General features: G+C 44.9%; 2 protein-coding genes across 2 annotated transcripts; both read right to left on the bottom strand.

Annotated features, from left to right (window-relative positions):
- Positions 1–4,109: 4,109 nt before the first annotated feature.
- Positions 4,110–6,438, bottom strand: RPL22L1 (ribosomal protein L22 like 1). The gene is made up of 4 exons (XM_050308212.1): positions 6,365–6,438; positions 5,788–5,880; positions 5,270–5,391; positions 4,110–4,362 (listed from the first exon to the last, which is right to left on the bottom strand). The coding sequence occupies exons 1-4, from the start codon at positions 6,371–6,373 to the stop codon at positions 4,218–4,220; spliced, it is 369 nt and encodes a 122-aa protein (XP_050164169.1). The 5' UTR covers positions 6,374–6,438; the 3' UTR covers positions 4,110–4,217.
- Positions 6,439–6,693: 255 nt separating this feature from the next.
- EIF5A2 (eukaryotic translation initiation factor 5A2) lies at positions 6,694–14,240 on the bottom strand. The gene is made up of 4 exons (XM_050308211.1): positions 14,036–14,240; positions 12,525–12,629; positions 10,882–11,013; positions 6,694–10,616 (listed from the first exon to the last, which is right to left on the bottom strand). Exons 1-4 carry the CDS (start codon positions 14,198–14,200, stop codon positions 10,557–10,559), a joined length of 462 nt encoding a protein of 153 aa, XP_050164168.1. The 5' UTR covers positions 14,201–14,240; the 3' UTR covers positions 6,694–10,556.
- Between the last annotated feature and the right edge of the window lie 188 nt (positions 14,241–14,428).

Here is a 14,428-nt window from a genome sequence, read left to right as displayed (position 1 = left end):
ATATATAAAAATATACAGTGAGGAGGCAACTTGATCCCTACTGATCTGCCCAATGAGAAATTTTTTCTTTGTCTTTGCCTTTAAAAAGAAATAACAATTGTTCCTTATTTTTGTCTATATTTGGTGTAATCAGATCACTCCACCACTGAAGCTCATTTCCTGCTGCTGGGTACATCCAGGCTATTATTGAGTATTTATTTTCCACGGGCCTCTCTGTTTCTAATTACTTCGTGCTGATGTTTTGTGACAATGTTGAGTCTGCACCTCCTTTAAAACCTGCCACATGCTGGGTTTATTGTATACATGAGTACCCTGACACATTTTTCAGACACTTCCTGCTATTATTTACCTCTTTATTGCTGATCTTACTATTTCTGGGTATATAATAAAGCTGTTTTCTGATGGGGCTATAGGCCAGGAGAGCAAACAGACAGAAAGCACACAGGTACATCAAGAAGTAGCTTTACTAGTGATGCTTAAAACTGGTGAAATGCTGTGGGGCTTATTGTTCTTTTTTTTTTCTTTTTAATGGAAGACAATAAGAGTTTTGCTGCAGTAAAAGCAATAGAGACTGGTGGTGCAGAAAAATAATATCTCTGTGTGCTCACACATAAATAGCCTGTGTGGTGCTGCTACTGCTGCTCTGGCAACAGCCACTTGTGCTTAAAAATCTCTGTTTCTTCTTTTTGTTTGACAGACATTGGAATTTTACACGTGTGGGATGTCTCTCATAAACCGATTTTATTTGGGAGAGAGCAGTGAAAACATTTGTTTGAGAAAGAAAGGGGAAAAACACTTGAAAAATTAAAGGGGGAGTAAAATATATTTTTACAACAGATTTTTATATGTTTATAAAACATAGAATGCATATAAATGTAAAAAGTTTGGCTATACTGAAGTCTAATAAGAGTTATGGTGCCACTGCCCTCCTGAGCCCTGAGCTGGCAGGTGCTGGCCCAGGCCCATCTGCTGAGCTACCCATGCAAGTGATGCTCTGCAATGATTATTCCTCTCTCCAAATTACACTTCTGGCTTGATGGACCCAGGGCTCTCAGCTGGGTGGAGGCAAAGCAGGGGTCTCAAAGCACTCAGTCCTGCTGGATTTCGTGCTTTTCCCTTCTGGAAATCCTAGAGCAACCTGAGCATCACCTGAGACTGGAGCAGGTTTCTGTGGCTGCTGAACTTGGAAGTCTTTGTGCTGTGGATACATAATTTTTTACCAGCAGCTTCATCCTGTGGCTGATGCAGGAGCACATGTCCCTGCAGCTCCAGAGAACCTGTCCCTCCATCAAGCAGGGCTTTTCTGGGCTCATGTCCAGCACTAAACATGGAAAATTCCAGCAGTCAATCCTGCCTGCTATCAAGTTGTTCAGGATCTTTTAACTTTCAAAACAAAGATGAACAAAACTGGTGATTTTACAGCAGATTCTAGTTGGAAAGAAACAATTGGCCTGCCAGGTCCCTGAGGAAGGTACCTGGCTGCTCCCAGCGGGGCAGAGCTGCCATCTCAGTGAGTTATACCCCACCAAGGATCGAAGAAACACTGACCTCTGGCTTTTGGAAAAGCTTGCTTCAATTCTGATCATGATAATTTGCATTAATTTACATTTGAACAATAAGAGGCTCTGTTCCCTCACTGTCACCCGCATCACACCTGGCCTCTTCAGTGTGAAATACATGAATTTATGAAAGAATCACCATTTTTCTGAAGTGTTTCCTGAGGTCAAATTCTCATCTGTGGACTTCATTGAGTTTTCTCCATGAGTCTTTTAACAATTGGACTGTAAAAGCTCCACTTAAATTTAAAATCCCTCTTTGTGGCTTCTGTGCCTAACACATATGTGCAACTTCACCTGACAGAACTCCTACAGAAGAGCTGTAACAGCCCCCATGCTCCAAAAAGCCGAGTTAGGAAGTTCTTGGTACAGTCAACAGAGCTTGGGCAGCAACACAAGGACAAAACAAAAATGCCTGGCTACTATCTAAAAACTCTCCTAAATTTGCTAAGTACTCTAGATCAACAATTGTTAATCAGAATTCTGGTTTTGCAAAGGTTACCAACATTTTGAAGCATCAGGATAAAGAATTCCAAGGCTCCATCCTCACTGCAGTGAAGCTCAGGGAGTAACACAACTTGCATGAGCACTTTGGCAGTTTTCCTCCAAACGCAGCTAGGAAATAAGTTGCTTTGCTTGCAGTCCCAGGCCTTGTTTCCCTCTCTCCTGACTAATGACAGTCTGTATCTGCTCGGCTGTACAACCACACACTGCCAGCCTGCTTTGAAAGGAAGGATAACAAGGCAGCGTGATCCCATTAGCTCCGACTTTGTTTGTGCTTGTTCTATTTAATCACAACAGGTTTGTTGTGTCAGTGAGGTGTAAAGGATGTACTTGTCACATAAAAGCACAACACTGAAACACCAGGTGGGGATGTGTTTTGAAATACAACTCTTTAAGTTCAGGCCCTTTGCTTAACTTTGTGCAGCCAAGAAAACACGCCAGTTTTACAAATGCTTGCAAGTCTACCGGGGAAAACCCGGCTTGTTCAACCCAGTATGAACTATCAATGCTGTAAATGCTTTGTGACAGCAGCAGTGATCTTTGGACTTCCAGGAAGGGAAGGACCTTTAGTTGTTGCTTCAAAACTGCCTGTTTTTTTCTCTCCAGTGGGAAATTCCAAGGCAGCATTACCCAGTGCCCTAGGTTGGGACAGGTCTTCTGGTGTTTTATTTCCACTGAAGCATATGAAGTCCCACATATCAGTCTTGGCAGCCACACGCTGCTCCCTTCCTTTCGCTACCTCTGAGACAGCAAAATGGAACAAACCAGCAAGGCAGAGATGACAAAAGTAGCTCTTGTTCCACTGCTGCCTCCTCTCCTCTCCCTGGGCCACCCGTCAGGAACAGCTGCTCAAGCACATTGGAAGATGACAAACAGGACCCCAAAGCCTGTTGACAAAGTTCACCTCCCCTTCTGTACTTCTCATTTAGATTTAGGTGGCGTGAGGGGGTGGCACTTGACTGTTAATGTGTTGCTCTGTGCTTTGGCAAGTCTCTAAATAGAATGTCTGAGAGGTTTGCCAGCAGAAACAATACTGATATAACAATTTACTTTAAAAAAACCATCAGGAAATCAAACCATTTAGAAAGCACACTTCAGTCTGAACTAGCAGATTTGTTCAAGCACAAAAATCAGTATCAGAGCCTACATGCATCCCTGTTTTGTATGTTAAACAAATATGACACTACTTATTCCAGAGTTCACCAATGCTCTGGGACCTGAGAGTAACAATAAATCACATGCAGAGGACACTACCAGCCCAACAGCACATGGTACTGAAATGCATCCTCATGCAACAGTTACTGCAGCTGCAGGCTCACAAATACTTTTTTAGTGAAAATTCATCAAATTTCTCTTGATATTACACAAACAGAACTGTTTTACAGGATTTGGAGCGATTTATGTTTCAATGGAAAACCCCTCACTTGTAATAAAGAAATGCTTGTTTTAAGGAAATAATCCCAGAAGTCAAATACAAGAACTGTAAAATCATAAAAGTAGAACCATCTGTATGGATCTTATGGCATTCAGTCACTGTCAATATTAAAGGACATCTCACTGCTTCTTTTAAGTTTTAGCTGGATGCTGGCAATGAGACTTGTCTCCACCTCCTTATCAATCAATCTAATATAAATCCAGCTAACAAACCTCTGTCATACTGGAGTTTGACTCGTGGTTATACACAGGAACACTACAACCAACTAATGAATTAGGTAAATCACACAGGAAAAAAATATTTACAAGTTGTCTGGTTTTTAAGTAAATTAAAAGTAAGCTTTCATTAAGTATTATGCCATTAGCTCCACGTTAATTAGTAGGAGCTCGTACTTTCAATCACAAAAACCTCCAGGATTTATCTGTACCAATGATTAAAAATTGATCTAACTGTCCCACAGGTGTGCTGGGCAAAGGGGCTCAGTATTCTCCTACTGGGACTCTCACTGGTGCCAAGTGACCAGCTGATTTCTGGCAATGGAAGGAAAACTGCAGATCAAACCACTCCCCGGAGCTGCTTTTTAATGAAAGAAAAATACCAGAAAACCAACCATGCTCTGTCGAACAGGGTACAAAACCTTTATTCACCAATAAGTTAAGTGTTCTTATAAATAGGTGTTCTAGTCTTTCGTACTCTGTGCTGAGCATAAGGCCAGGATTCCATCATTCCTCGGACTCTGACCCTTCCTCATCCTGGCTGATCTGGAAGTAGCGCAGCTCGTAGGTCTCCTTGTCCGACGCCACCACACGGAGCCAGTCCCGCAGGTTGTTCTTCTTGAGGTACTTCTTCGTGAGGTATTTGAGGTACCTTGAAAACAGGAATTTCATGTTAGAACCTTCTCACTGAACCGCCCTTGCTGCTGTCTGCACTCCACCCAAGACACACTGGTCACACCCAGAAATAGAAGATTATCCTATGTAGCAGGTAATAAAAGGTTTTCATTACAGACATGTAAGAATTTATTATCTGGTTTTGACTAAACAGCAAAATGCCCGTAACTGAAAAGCACTGGTGAGTGGTTTTAAACCTTGGTCTTGAGAACTGGTTCTGAACCTTGGTTCAATGTAACGGATTCTGGTGCATCTGTATCAGCAAACAAATGGAGGGCAGGATCTGTACCTCTGATCAGGGCACTTATCTGTTGTGTCCTAACAAAATTGGCAGTTTAAGGCTTTATTTAACTTATGGGGGTCTTTGCAACAACAGATATCTCACACATACACACACATTTTAATACAACCAATTAAATAATCGAACAGCCACCCATGACCTGAATTCAGTCTGCCTGTTAAAGGTCCATCTTCCCTCGATACACTTCTAAGGACCTATTTGGAGTATTTGCATTAATGTGCTTAGAGTGAGCTTAATTTGCAATCCTTTAGTTTTAAAAAGCAGTTTTAAAAATACCTACTATGATAAATGTTTTAATTACATATTTTGCTAATATTTACAAGTGCTATGAACGTTAGAGCCGACATCTCTCCAAGTATCAGAAGTGCACTAAATGAAATCCCTTTTGCAGGCAGGAAATGAGTATTAATGGGCATTTTAGGGACATGATTTAGTGTGATGGACTTGGCAGTGTTAGTTTTATGATCTGACTCGATGATCTTGAGGATCTTCTCCAACCTTAACGACTCTGTGATTTTATGTTCAACATAAAACAGTTCAAAACTCTCTACCACAAACACAACAGGAGGAAACCCGTGCCAACCTTTTGGAAAACTGCTTCTCAGATGTCACAGTGATCTTGTTCTTCAGACGTTCAATGTGAACGGTGTTGCCCAAGTTCCCAGTTTTTCCATTGACCTTAACCTTCTCCTTTAGGAACTGTTCCTGTTTCAACATCAAACAAATAGAACACTAGGGAATGGCACCCTAGGTATGAACTAGGGAAGGGACCCTAGTCATGCAGCAACGTTAAAAATCACCGTTTACTCATGTCCTGATAGAAGTATTTACAATGCAGAAAGGTTTTAGAGCATGTAATTATAAAATATCACTCCCTTGCTGAAACAGAATTTTAAACAGTTCTGTTCAAGGACAGGTATAAACTATACTGTCTATATAAGACAACTAAAGCCATATATAACTTTTTAAAAGCGCTGATAATTTAAAGGACAGCTGCTGATCTTACTAGTTAAGAATGCAGCTTTCCAGGTGTAACTCAGCTACTGTAATAAGGCTTTAATTATACCATCCGTCACAAGTATGAGCAAAACCACGACTTACAAAATTCCCTGAATCAAAGATTCCGTCTTCCACAGGATGGGTCAGGTCAAGGCAAAACTTCCAGGTGGACTTTTTAGACTTTCTGTCTTTTTGCTAAAACAAACACACACGCACAAAAAAAAACAACCAATATTAAGAAACTGATGCCAGAGCTAGCTTTAATCCGAGCAAAGGGGTGGTGTGGACGCACGGCATGGGAGGGACATGGGGCGGGCATGGCAGGGGAGGGATGGGGACACACTGGAGGAGGGGACACCCACGGCACAGTGGGACACACGCGAGGGGGATGCACTGTGGGGAACTGGGGGCACACGGCGAGAGAGGGGGATACTCAGGGCGAGGGGGGACACACTGTCGGAGGGCACACCGGGGAAACGGGGGACACACATGGCGTGAGGGGAGGAGGATACGGCAGCGGGAGCGCCACCTCCCGGCGAGCGACGCTTACTGCAGCCGCCTCCCCACAATCGCCCCCCCACTCAAAGCCCTTTCGGGGAGCCCCGCGCTCGTCACCGGGCCGGTTGCCGGCCCCCGCCCGCCCCACAGCTCCCCTGCGGCCCCCGGCCTTCCCCCTCACCGGCGCCATGGCACTCCCGCCGCGCCGCTCCCGCCGAAAGGAAGTGCGGGGCCCCTGCGCCGTGCTTTTATAGGCTCGGCGGTGACGTCAACGCGCGCGGCACGCCGGGAGGCGGCGGGGGCGGCCCCGGGAAGATGGCGGCGCCGGGTGCCGGGATTCCCACGATTCCCACATGGAATTCCCGGCGCTGCTCCCGCGGGACGGGCGCGCGCACGCTCCTCCCGCAGCCGCGCGTCTCCCCCACCCTCCCTCCATCCCGCACCCCAGGCAATGGGCCGTGGAGCGCCCCCCCCCGCGCGGCCCCGTTCAGTGTAACCAGCACCAGCCTCCCCACAGCACTGACACCTTTATTGTTATTATTATTATTATTTCTGGAGCAAAACACACACGTACAAATCTCTTTTTTTTTTTTTCCCCCCCCTGATCGTTTCCGTGGTGTCGAGAACACGAGCTTCCCAAAGAGAGTGGCGGAGCTGCTCGGGCCGGGAGCGGGGTTTGGATTGTCCCACGATCCGTAACTCCGGCTGTGGCCGTCGCTCCCCTTTTCCCCGGGAGAAGGCGGGTTTGCTTACAACAGACAGCACAGGACAACAAGGGCTTCTGCGATACAGCAAAGCACAGCAAACAGTTCCTTGGAGTTCACAAACCCAGTCGCTCCCGGGTGCCAAATCCTGTGGGGCCGGGCTTGCAGGTGCTGGAGAGGCTCCCGACCCCCTCATTCCACGCTGATCGCTCCACCACGCCCCCCCGGGATCCCACACCTTCACAACAGTCCCCGTGGATACTCGAGATATCCTTAACAAGGTTCTTTTAATAGCCTGAAGTTTAGTTCTACTGTAACAAACTACATTCTAATTGCTCGACCAAATAAAACAGAAATTAAAAAAAAAAAAGAAAAAAAAGAAAACAAGTGGGGTTTATTGAATTTTGAGTTCTGTGAGACTGACCTGCAGTAACCATAAGAGTTTGAACTGTCAACAAACTTGACTTCTTTACAGATTATGTAAAATTATCTGCTCTGTGAAACTACAGACCGTGCACCATTTCTGGGTACACTGTAGATTACAAAAACCTGCAAGAGAAACAATGAACTTCAGCTAACTTCTTAAAAAAAACAGCCCTGAGAACATGGCTCAACCAGCAAGAGCCCAGTTGAAAAACCACCATTGTAAGCAAAAATCAGAAGGATCTATTGAAATCTCAAAGTATCATTTGCCAACATTTGAGGCAGGAAACACTGCAGTCTTTCCAATTATGTAAAGTAGTACGAGAAACTCAATGAACAGGAGCCATAAAAAAAATGCATTATTTGGAGTGGAAACACCTCTCATCACCTGCCTGTGTTCACAGCCTTTAAGCAATTGCCATCAGCTATCAGAAGTTTACAGTTTATGGTTTTTGACACAATTTTAAGTGTTAAGACAGTAATACAGAACAAATACACTGTTAAGATTTGTTTTAAAGTAAAGCTATGAAAGGAGAACTTCCCTAAGCACTTGGTTATGGATCTTAAAAAATACACATCCCTATGGGCTACTGATCACAAAGTTTGTTGCAACGATCCCAACAGGAAACTGAAACATCTTAGTTTGGAAAAAAAAAAAAAAAAAAAAAGCCTCAAATACATGTTCTAATTTAGAAGCAACTTTTAACCTTACTGAAACTTGGAGCTTATGCTTAAGACATGCTTGTGTATTATCTATGGGAAGCTTCATGCATGATGCTCTGCACTTCCATGGTGTCTGAAGTGCTTCACAAAAAAACAGAACTAAGTATATAAGAACAAACCTATAATGAAGTACTTAACCATTTAAATCTTGCAGAACTGAAGGTTGCAATAGAAGGATGTCTGAAAGGCCCCAGGAGGGCTCTTCCAGCAAGCTGGAGGTCATAAAACCTCTATCTTTAGATTGCTGTAGTACTTGAAAACTCCAGTCAGGCCTGAACCCCGCTTGTAGGAACAGGACTAAAACCAGCCCTGGTCCCAGAGAGCTTAGTCTGAGTAACTGCTCAGATTGTGAGCCAGTGGCATCAAAGACCTGTCTTCCAACAAGGTTTTTGAGGACAGACAGGCATCTGAAAGTAGACTAAAGCACTACCAAGAACAAGGACAAATTCAAGTCTCGTAGTTTTCAAGCATATTAGAAGTATTTGTAATATGGTGATAGCATTAGAACTTGCATTAGTTTGACATAGCAAACCTGTGACTTCCCATGTGACACCACACAGCTCAGATTGCTGTCAGCGCCATCATCAGTGCTTTTAGTCACCTCCAAAGCCAACAAAGCCTGTCTTCTAGGTAGCAGCCCATTGGAGAGTGCAGAGTAGCCTCACCTATTCCACACACGCTTCAGAGCTGTTCTGAAGGCACTGCAATCTACAGCTTCTGCTAAAAGCAGCTTTGCCACTTCGGTCAAGGTGCTATTTACTGAGTTCACCTGCAACATGTGTTGTGCTAGGCAAGAGCATGAGGCAGGTCCTGCTTCTGCCAGGTGTCCCAGGTAACTGTGCTTTATTACCAGAGTGTATTTATTGCTGTCTTTACCATCACTGCTCTCCCTGGCACGAGGAGTCTGTGGGAAATGCGTGTCTTTGCCATCTTTGCCCTGCCATGGTGTGTCCAAGGGCAGTTCGGGGCAGTTGCCACGAGCCCTTTGGGGACTAGAGAGTACAAGCTATGGAGTTGAACACGCCTGAAGCAGTTGAGAGCAGCGTGAAGCCTGACTCTGGCTGCCAGTGGCGCGAGTTGTGCGTGCTGTCCGGGGCAGCAAGCCACGAGCTTACGTGTCATCCTCCACCAGCCACTGAAGATTAAGGCAAGTTCACGGAACAATTTATCAACTGTGAAGAGAGGTCTGAGCCATGGACTACAGGAAGTTTCCCCACTCATGGAGAGTCACCAAGTCTTAGAATTCAAGCTGAACGCCTTAAACAGGAGCAGGCTAATGATCCTTCCATAACTATTGCTGTGAAGCCTTGTGAAGCTACTATAATATAGTTAGAGGCATGCAGGCGTGTTGCTATGACTCAGAGCTCTCTAGGACAGGAGCCAGCTTTCCTAACTAGGTAGCGAGTGTTTTACTTTTACAGTTAAGCCATGGTTGTTCGGTATCGCCTGTCAAGTTTATAGTTTGAAAATACAATAGTTTTTTTTTTTTTTTTCTTAAAAAGAATCACATGCATTTAGTTTAGGCTCAATGCTACAGTTTGTCCCACTTTTTGAAAAACGTGTGGTCCCTGTGCTACAAAAATATGGTCTGAACCTGAAGGTTAAAACCTAAAGCTGGAAGCACTGCAACAGATTCCCATGGAGTTTGTCACCCTTTTATAGTTTAAGATAAATATAATAAAGGAAAGCAACTGAACTGCATTTTTCTATTTTATTTTTCAAGTCTGACAAAGGCCTCGAGTGAAAGTCTATAGCTTTAACATCCATTCTCACCTTTGTGTCCCCTTGACCTATCTATGCCTTATCTACTCAATATTCCAATTGCCTGCCTAAACCACAGGTAGGCTTTTTTTTTTTTTTTTTTTTAAACCATTTTATCATTACAATAAGCCAACAAGTTGGCAAAGAAGAAAACAGAGGTAATACAGTTAAGTTGCACATGGCCACTGGGGCTTGGTCAAGCCAGCTGGCATTTCTGATCACTTGAGTTTCTTGGTCTAAAAGTTGTGATTGGCACCTACAGTTCTGCAAGAGTCCCAATCCACAAAGTACTTAAGCTTTAAAAAAACAAGAAAAAAAAAAGGCTACTTTTATTGTCAGTTCTACCTAAAGATGTCAAGAAAAATACTATTTGTGCTCTAGGTCACTTTATAATCCTAGATACCTACCAGCTTATCTAAAAGCCCCTGAATACTGTATTTTGTCTGTTCATACAGACAAACACTGTTTTGCTCAAGCAAATAAAAATATATCCACTAGTAACACCTGATTGGTTTCTTAGATCCATAGCTGAAACCCACAGGAATGTTAAAATAGTTACAATTAAGGAATTAAAACCTCAGTGATTTTGAAAACTGCCAGTTAGCCTGCAACACTAATCCAGAATCCAGCACTGCTTTTTAAGAATTCAAAAAGGAAATGAGGTTGCTTGTGAAGGCCAGAGCTTTGGTGACAATAAGAACCAAATTTATAGATCTGTGGTTTGTCCAGACCTGAGCAGTTGCCCGAGCCTGGCGATCTTCTTTACTTGCAAGGCTTTATGGCTACAGCACATTCTTCATTCATTGCACTTATGACAGATATCTGGAAGAGAAGACACAAAGGTGAGCTCCAGACCATGCCACAGGAAGTGCTCCTAGAAGCTACAGACTTTCACATTTTAGTATCTATCCCATGTCGTTGGAGTACTCCACTACAAAAGTCCTTCTACATCTCAAAGGGCCAATTCCCACCCCTGTAACCCACTCTTCACAAAGAGATACAAGTGGTCAGTACCAGAATAAGACTTCTTCATTGCATCATCAAGTGGAATCAGCCATAACTGCTCTTGTCTGCCCTCCACACTCACCTGCACATCTTCATTGGCATTGAATTTTCCTTCTATTTCTTTGCCGAGATCCCCTTCTGGCAACTTGAGATCCTCGCGAACTTCACCACTTTCCGTCAGCAGGGAGAGATACCCATCCTGAATACCTATCAGCTGTGAAGAGAAGGCCACTTTTAGGAAGTTTAACATCAGCAGTCACTAGCAGGTAGTAGCTGAAGGTAAGCAGAAAGCAGTGAACTCTGCCTGTTACATCAGTTCTTTACTATTGTAACAGTTAAGAACCTTCTGTAAGTCAATTTTTAGTAAGTTTAGTTGGCTGGCTTAGGGCAACTGTAGCAAAAGCCAGTCTGCTGTCAAGAACCAACAGAAACCTGCTGGTTACTTCCTACTGTGTTGGGCACTGCAAAACTAACCCTTGAGATTTAGGAAATGTACTGCTTCCAGGTCACTGGTTCAGCTTTATCTGTGAATTAGAAACAATAACTGGAACAGCACTGCTTGTGTGAAGTGTACAAAGTACACAACAGAGTAACTGTACACTTCCACACCTGCATTTCTACAGTGAGATACTGTCATTTACATGAAACACTAGTGAATAAATCAGGGAACATCCACCAAAGTCGTGGACCACTTCTGTAATGCTGTTTTCAGCCTAACCAAAAGCCTGAGCTATGGGGAATGGCTATTCTGACAGAGCAGGCTGGGGAACTGGGAACATGGAATAGTAAATCCAAAGGCTACCCTAACAAGTCTGATAAATAGCAGGAATTTCTGTAGCAGTAAGAACCCAAGAAATGGAGAAAGACCACCAAGGTAACATTAAGAATTTCTTGGAAGGTCTGAGCCCTAGGACAGGCTGGTCACACTGTATTCCAACAACATCATCTGTTTTGCTGGGCTCTGTCAAGCCATTGCAGCTTTCCAGATGATGTGGATGTTTAAACTCCTGACCAGAACTATTCCCAGATATGATGGGAATATACCCCCCACATTACAACTTCAACCTGAACTGTGCTGCTTTTAAGAGCTCACTATCCATGCCACAGAAGGCATCACAGAAGCCTGCTGAGCTCTCTTCATGCAGGTATTTCAATGCAGACTTCAGGAGCACCAAAATTATTTGATATCAACTAAAGCCATCTCCACACGAGGAGGAAAAAACACTGTAGCAAGTTAGAACTGGCATCAGATACAGTTTGAGACTGTTTGGGGAATTCATCCACCCTATGTAAGAGCGAAATTATAAATGCCAGTATATACTTTGATTCAAATCTACTTGAAGTGAGAGCTTGACTATCCTTTAACTAATAATAATAATTTGCAGCAGGGATAACCTCTCTCCATATTTTAAAGGATGCCAGTATCACAAAGAACACAGAAGTGATCTTATAGCAATAGTTAAAAAACGTGATTATGAATTATGTCTATTACCTGTCACATTTAAAGATTACTACTGTAACATGAGACTGTTAACACACAAAGGGGCTCCCTCTTTAGCAGAGAGTTTTGACATTCTTAACAATCCAATAAATGCTATGTGATATCTAGACAAGCAAGTTCAATTAATTCTGACAACAGTACTTGTATCAAGAGGCAAATTTGGGGATGAAGAGAGTTTACATGTGGTATTAAGAGCATAAAGCCTCTTATGACTGTTAACTCACCTGGTAATCATTCCTCTTGATATTTGGAACATCCATGTTATGAGTCGACGGGCAAATATCTTCATATTTTTTACCAGTGAAGATATCAATACCAACCAAGTGGACCTGCAAGAGTAGAAAAATAACTTCAGTTACTCTTGGCCCTAGAGAAGCGAGATGCCACTGCTGTATGGCACCTTAGATAACCGGTTTCACACAGCTTTCTAAGAAACCATGTGCAATCCCAGATTCCACCTAGATTCTTTGCTTGCGGTACAAAGACATCCCTCACACTGAGAGGAGGCCTCTTGATCCCTTCAACAGAACACCACAGAAACCCTACGTGAAAACAGATCGCTGTTGTCTTTCACTGCCTTCTGCAGATTTATTTACAGCAGCAAGCTCAGATCGTGCAGAGGTTAAGAAAATGTGTTATTTTAAGTTCTAGCTGTTCTGAGAATCACAAGTGTCACTGACAACACAGAGGTTAAGGGGAAAAGCCGTGGTCGTGCAGAGAGATCACAGCAGCCCCCACCTCCCTTTTGCCAGTTGCACTGCCCACTGCTGCTGGAGCTTGGATGACCAGTTTATCCAGCCCTTCTCGGGTCCTTTACCTCTCACACCTGTTTCTGTGTTTAAGAAAACTGTATCTGTCTATTAAAAAAAAGGGGAAGGAGAAAGGAAAAAACTGGCAAGAGCTTGGTACACTCCAGCTTTGACAAATCCCAAATACTCTACCCACCTACACGTATCACACAAGGTTGTGGAAACTCAGAAATCTCTTTAGTGTGTGCTTGTGAGAGATCTGTCTCTAAACACTCATGTTCCCGCCACGAAGAGTGGCTGAATGAATGAGGGGGGATTCCAGCCCTGCTCCAAGCCCTGGACAGCTGCACCAGCCAACTGCTCAGGCAGCAGCCCCAGACAGCGGCTGAGAACGGCCCTGCTGGGACAGAGGAGGGGGAAGGCCCTCCTGTCCCAGTGCTGGGAAAAGGAAAGAAGCTGCGAGGCAAAGGCAGCGAAACAGGGCCAGAGCAGGCCCAGGGAGTACCGAGTGTCCGCCGAGCTCTCCGGATTATGTAACACGGCACGGGCCCTTCTGGTCTGGCGCTGCAACAGTGAGAGAGAGTGCCGGCACGGGCGGACACAAAAGTGCTGTGGTGGGGTAGCGACAGCACGGCCCAACCACGCCCTAGCGATTTCATCGGCCCCCCTTCCAGAACTTACTCTACCCCCATTCTACAGAAACTCGTTTTGCCACTATCAGCGGTAAACGGTTATTTTGTTTTGTTTTAAAAAAAGCGTTAACGCGGTAAAGTTGGAAGAAAAAAAACTAAGTTCCCCCCCTCCCCCCCGCCCTCAATCGTTCTTGTTTTACGTGACTGGAAACCCTTCAGTCAGCTCTGGAGCGACGAGACACGCGAGACGCCGCTGCGAGAAAGGCAAAAAAGCAAGACAGAGAGCCAAATGAAACGCTACACCCGTCCCTGCCGGCCGGGAACACACACACACACTGCGGGCCGAGCGCTCACCTTGGCGTGGCCGTGCTTGCCCGTCTTGGAGGTGGACATCTCCACGATCTTGCAGGGGCGCCCCTTGAGCACGACGAAGCCGTTCTTGCGCAGCGCCGAGCACTGCATGGGGTAGGTGGAGGAGGCGCCGGCATCGCCCGTGGTGAAGTCGAGCTCGTCGGCCATGGCGGTGCTGGGGAGGGACGGGGGTGTGCGGGTCGGGGGGTGGGGGCTGCAGGGAAACCAGAAAGAGAGAGAGTCGGCTGGAGAAGGCCGGGAACGCGGAGGGGGCACCAAGGAGTGGCGAAGTGAACACGGGCACGGCCCCAACCACACCCCCTCCCTCATGAAGCGCGCCCCCACCCCGCCAAAACCCGCGCTCCGCACACGTGCGCGGCGGGCGGCACCCGCCAC

Source organism: Myiozetetes cayanensis, unplaced genomic scaffold (assembly GCF_022539395.1).
Source record: "Myiozetetes cayanensis isolate MyiCay16 unplaced genomic scaffold, myiCay2020 scf13, whole genome shotgun sequence".
NCBI lineage: Eukaryota > Metazoa > Chordata > Aves > Passeriformes > Tyrannidae > Myiozetetes > Myiozetetes cayanensis.
The sequence above is the reverse complement of the archived record's forward strand: the minus strand, read 5'-3'. Positions and strand labels throughout refer to the sequence as shown.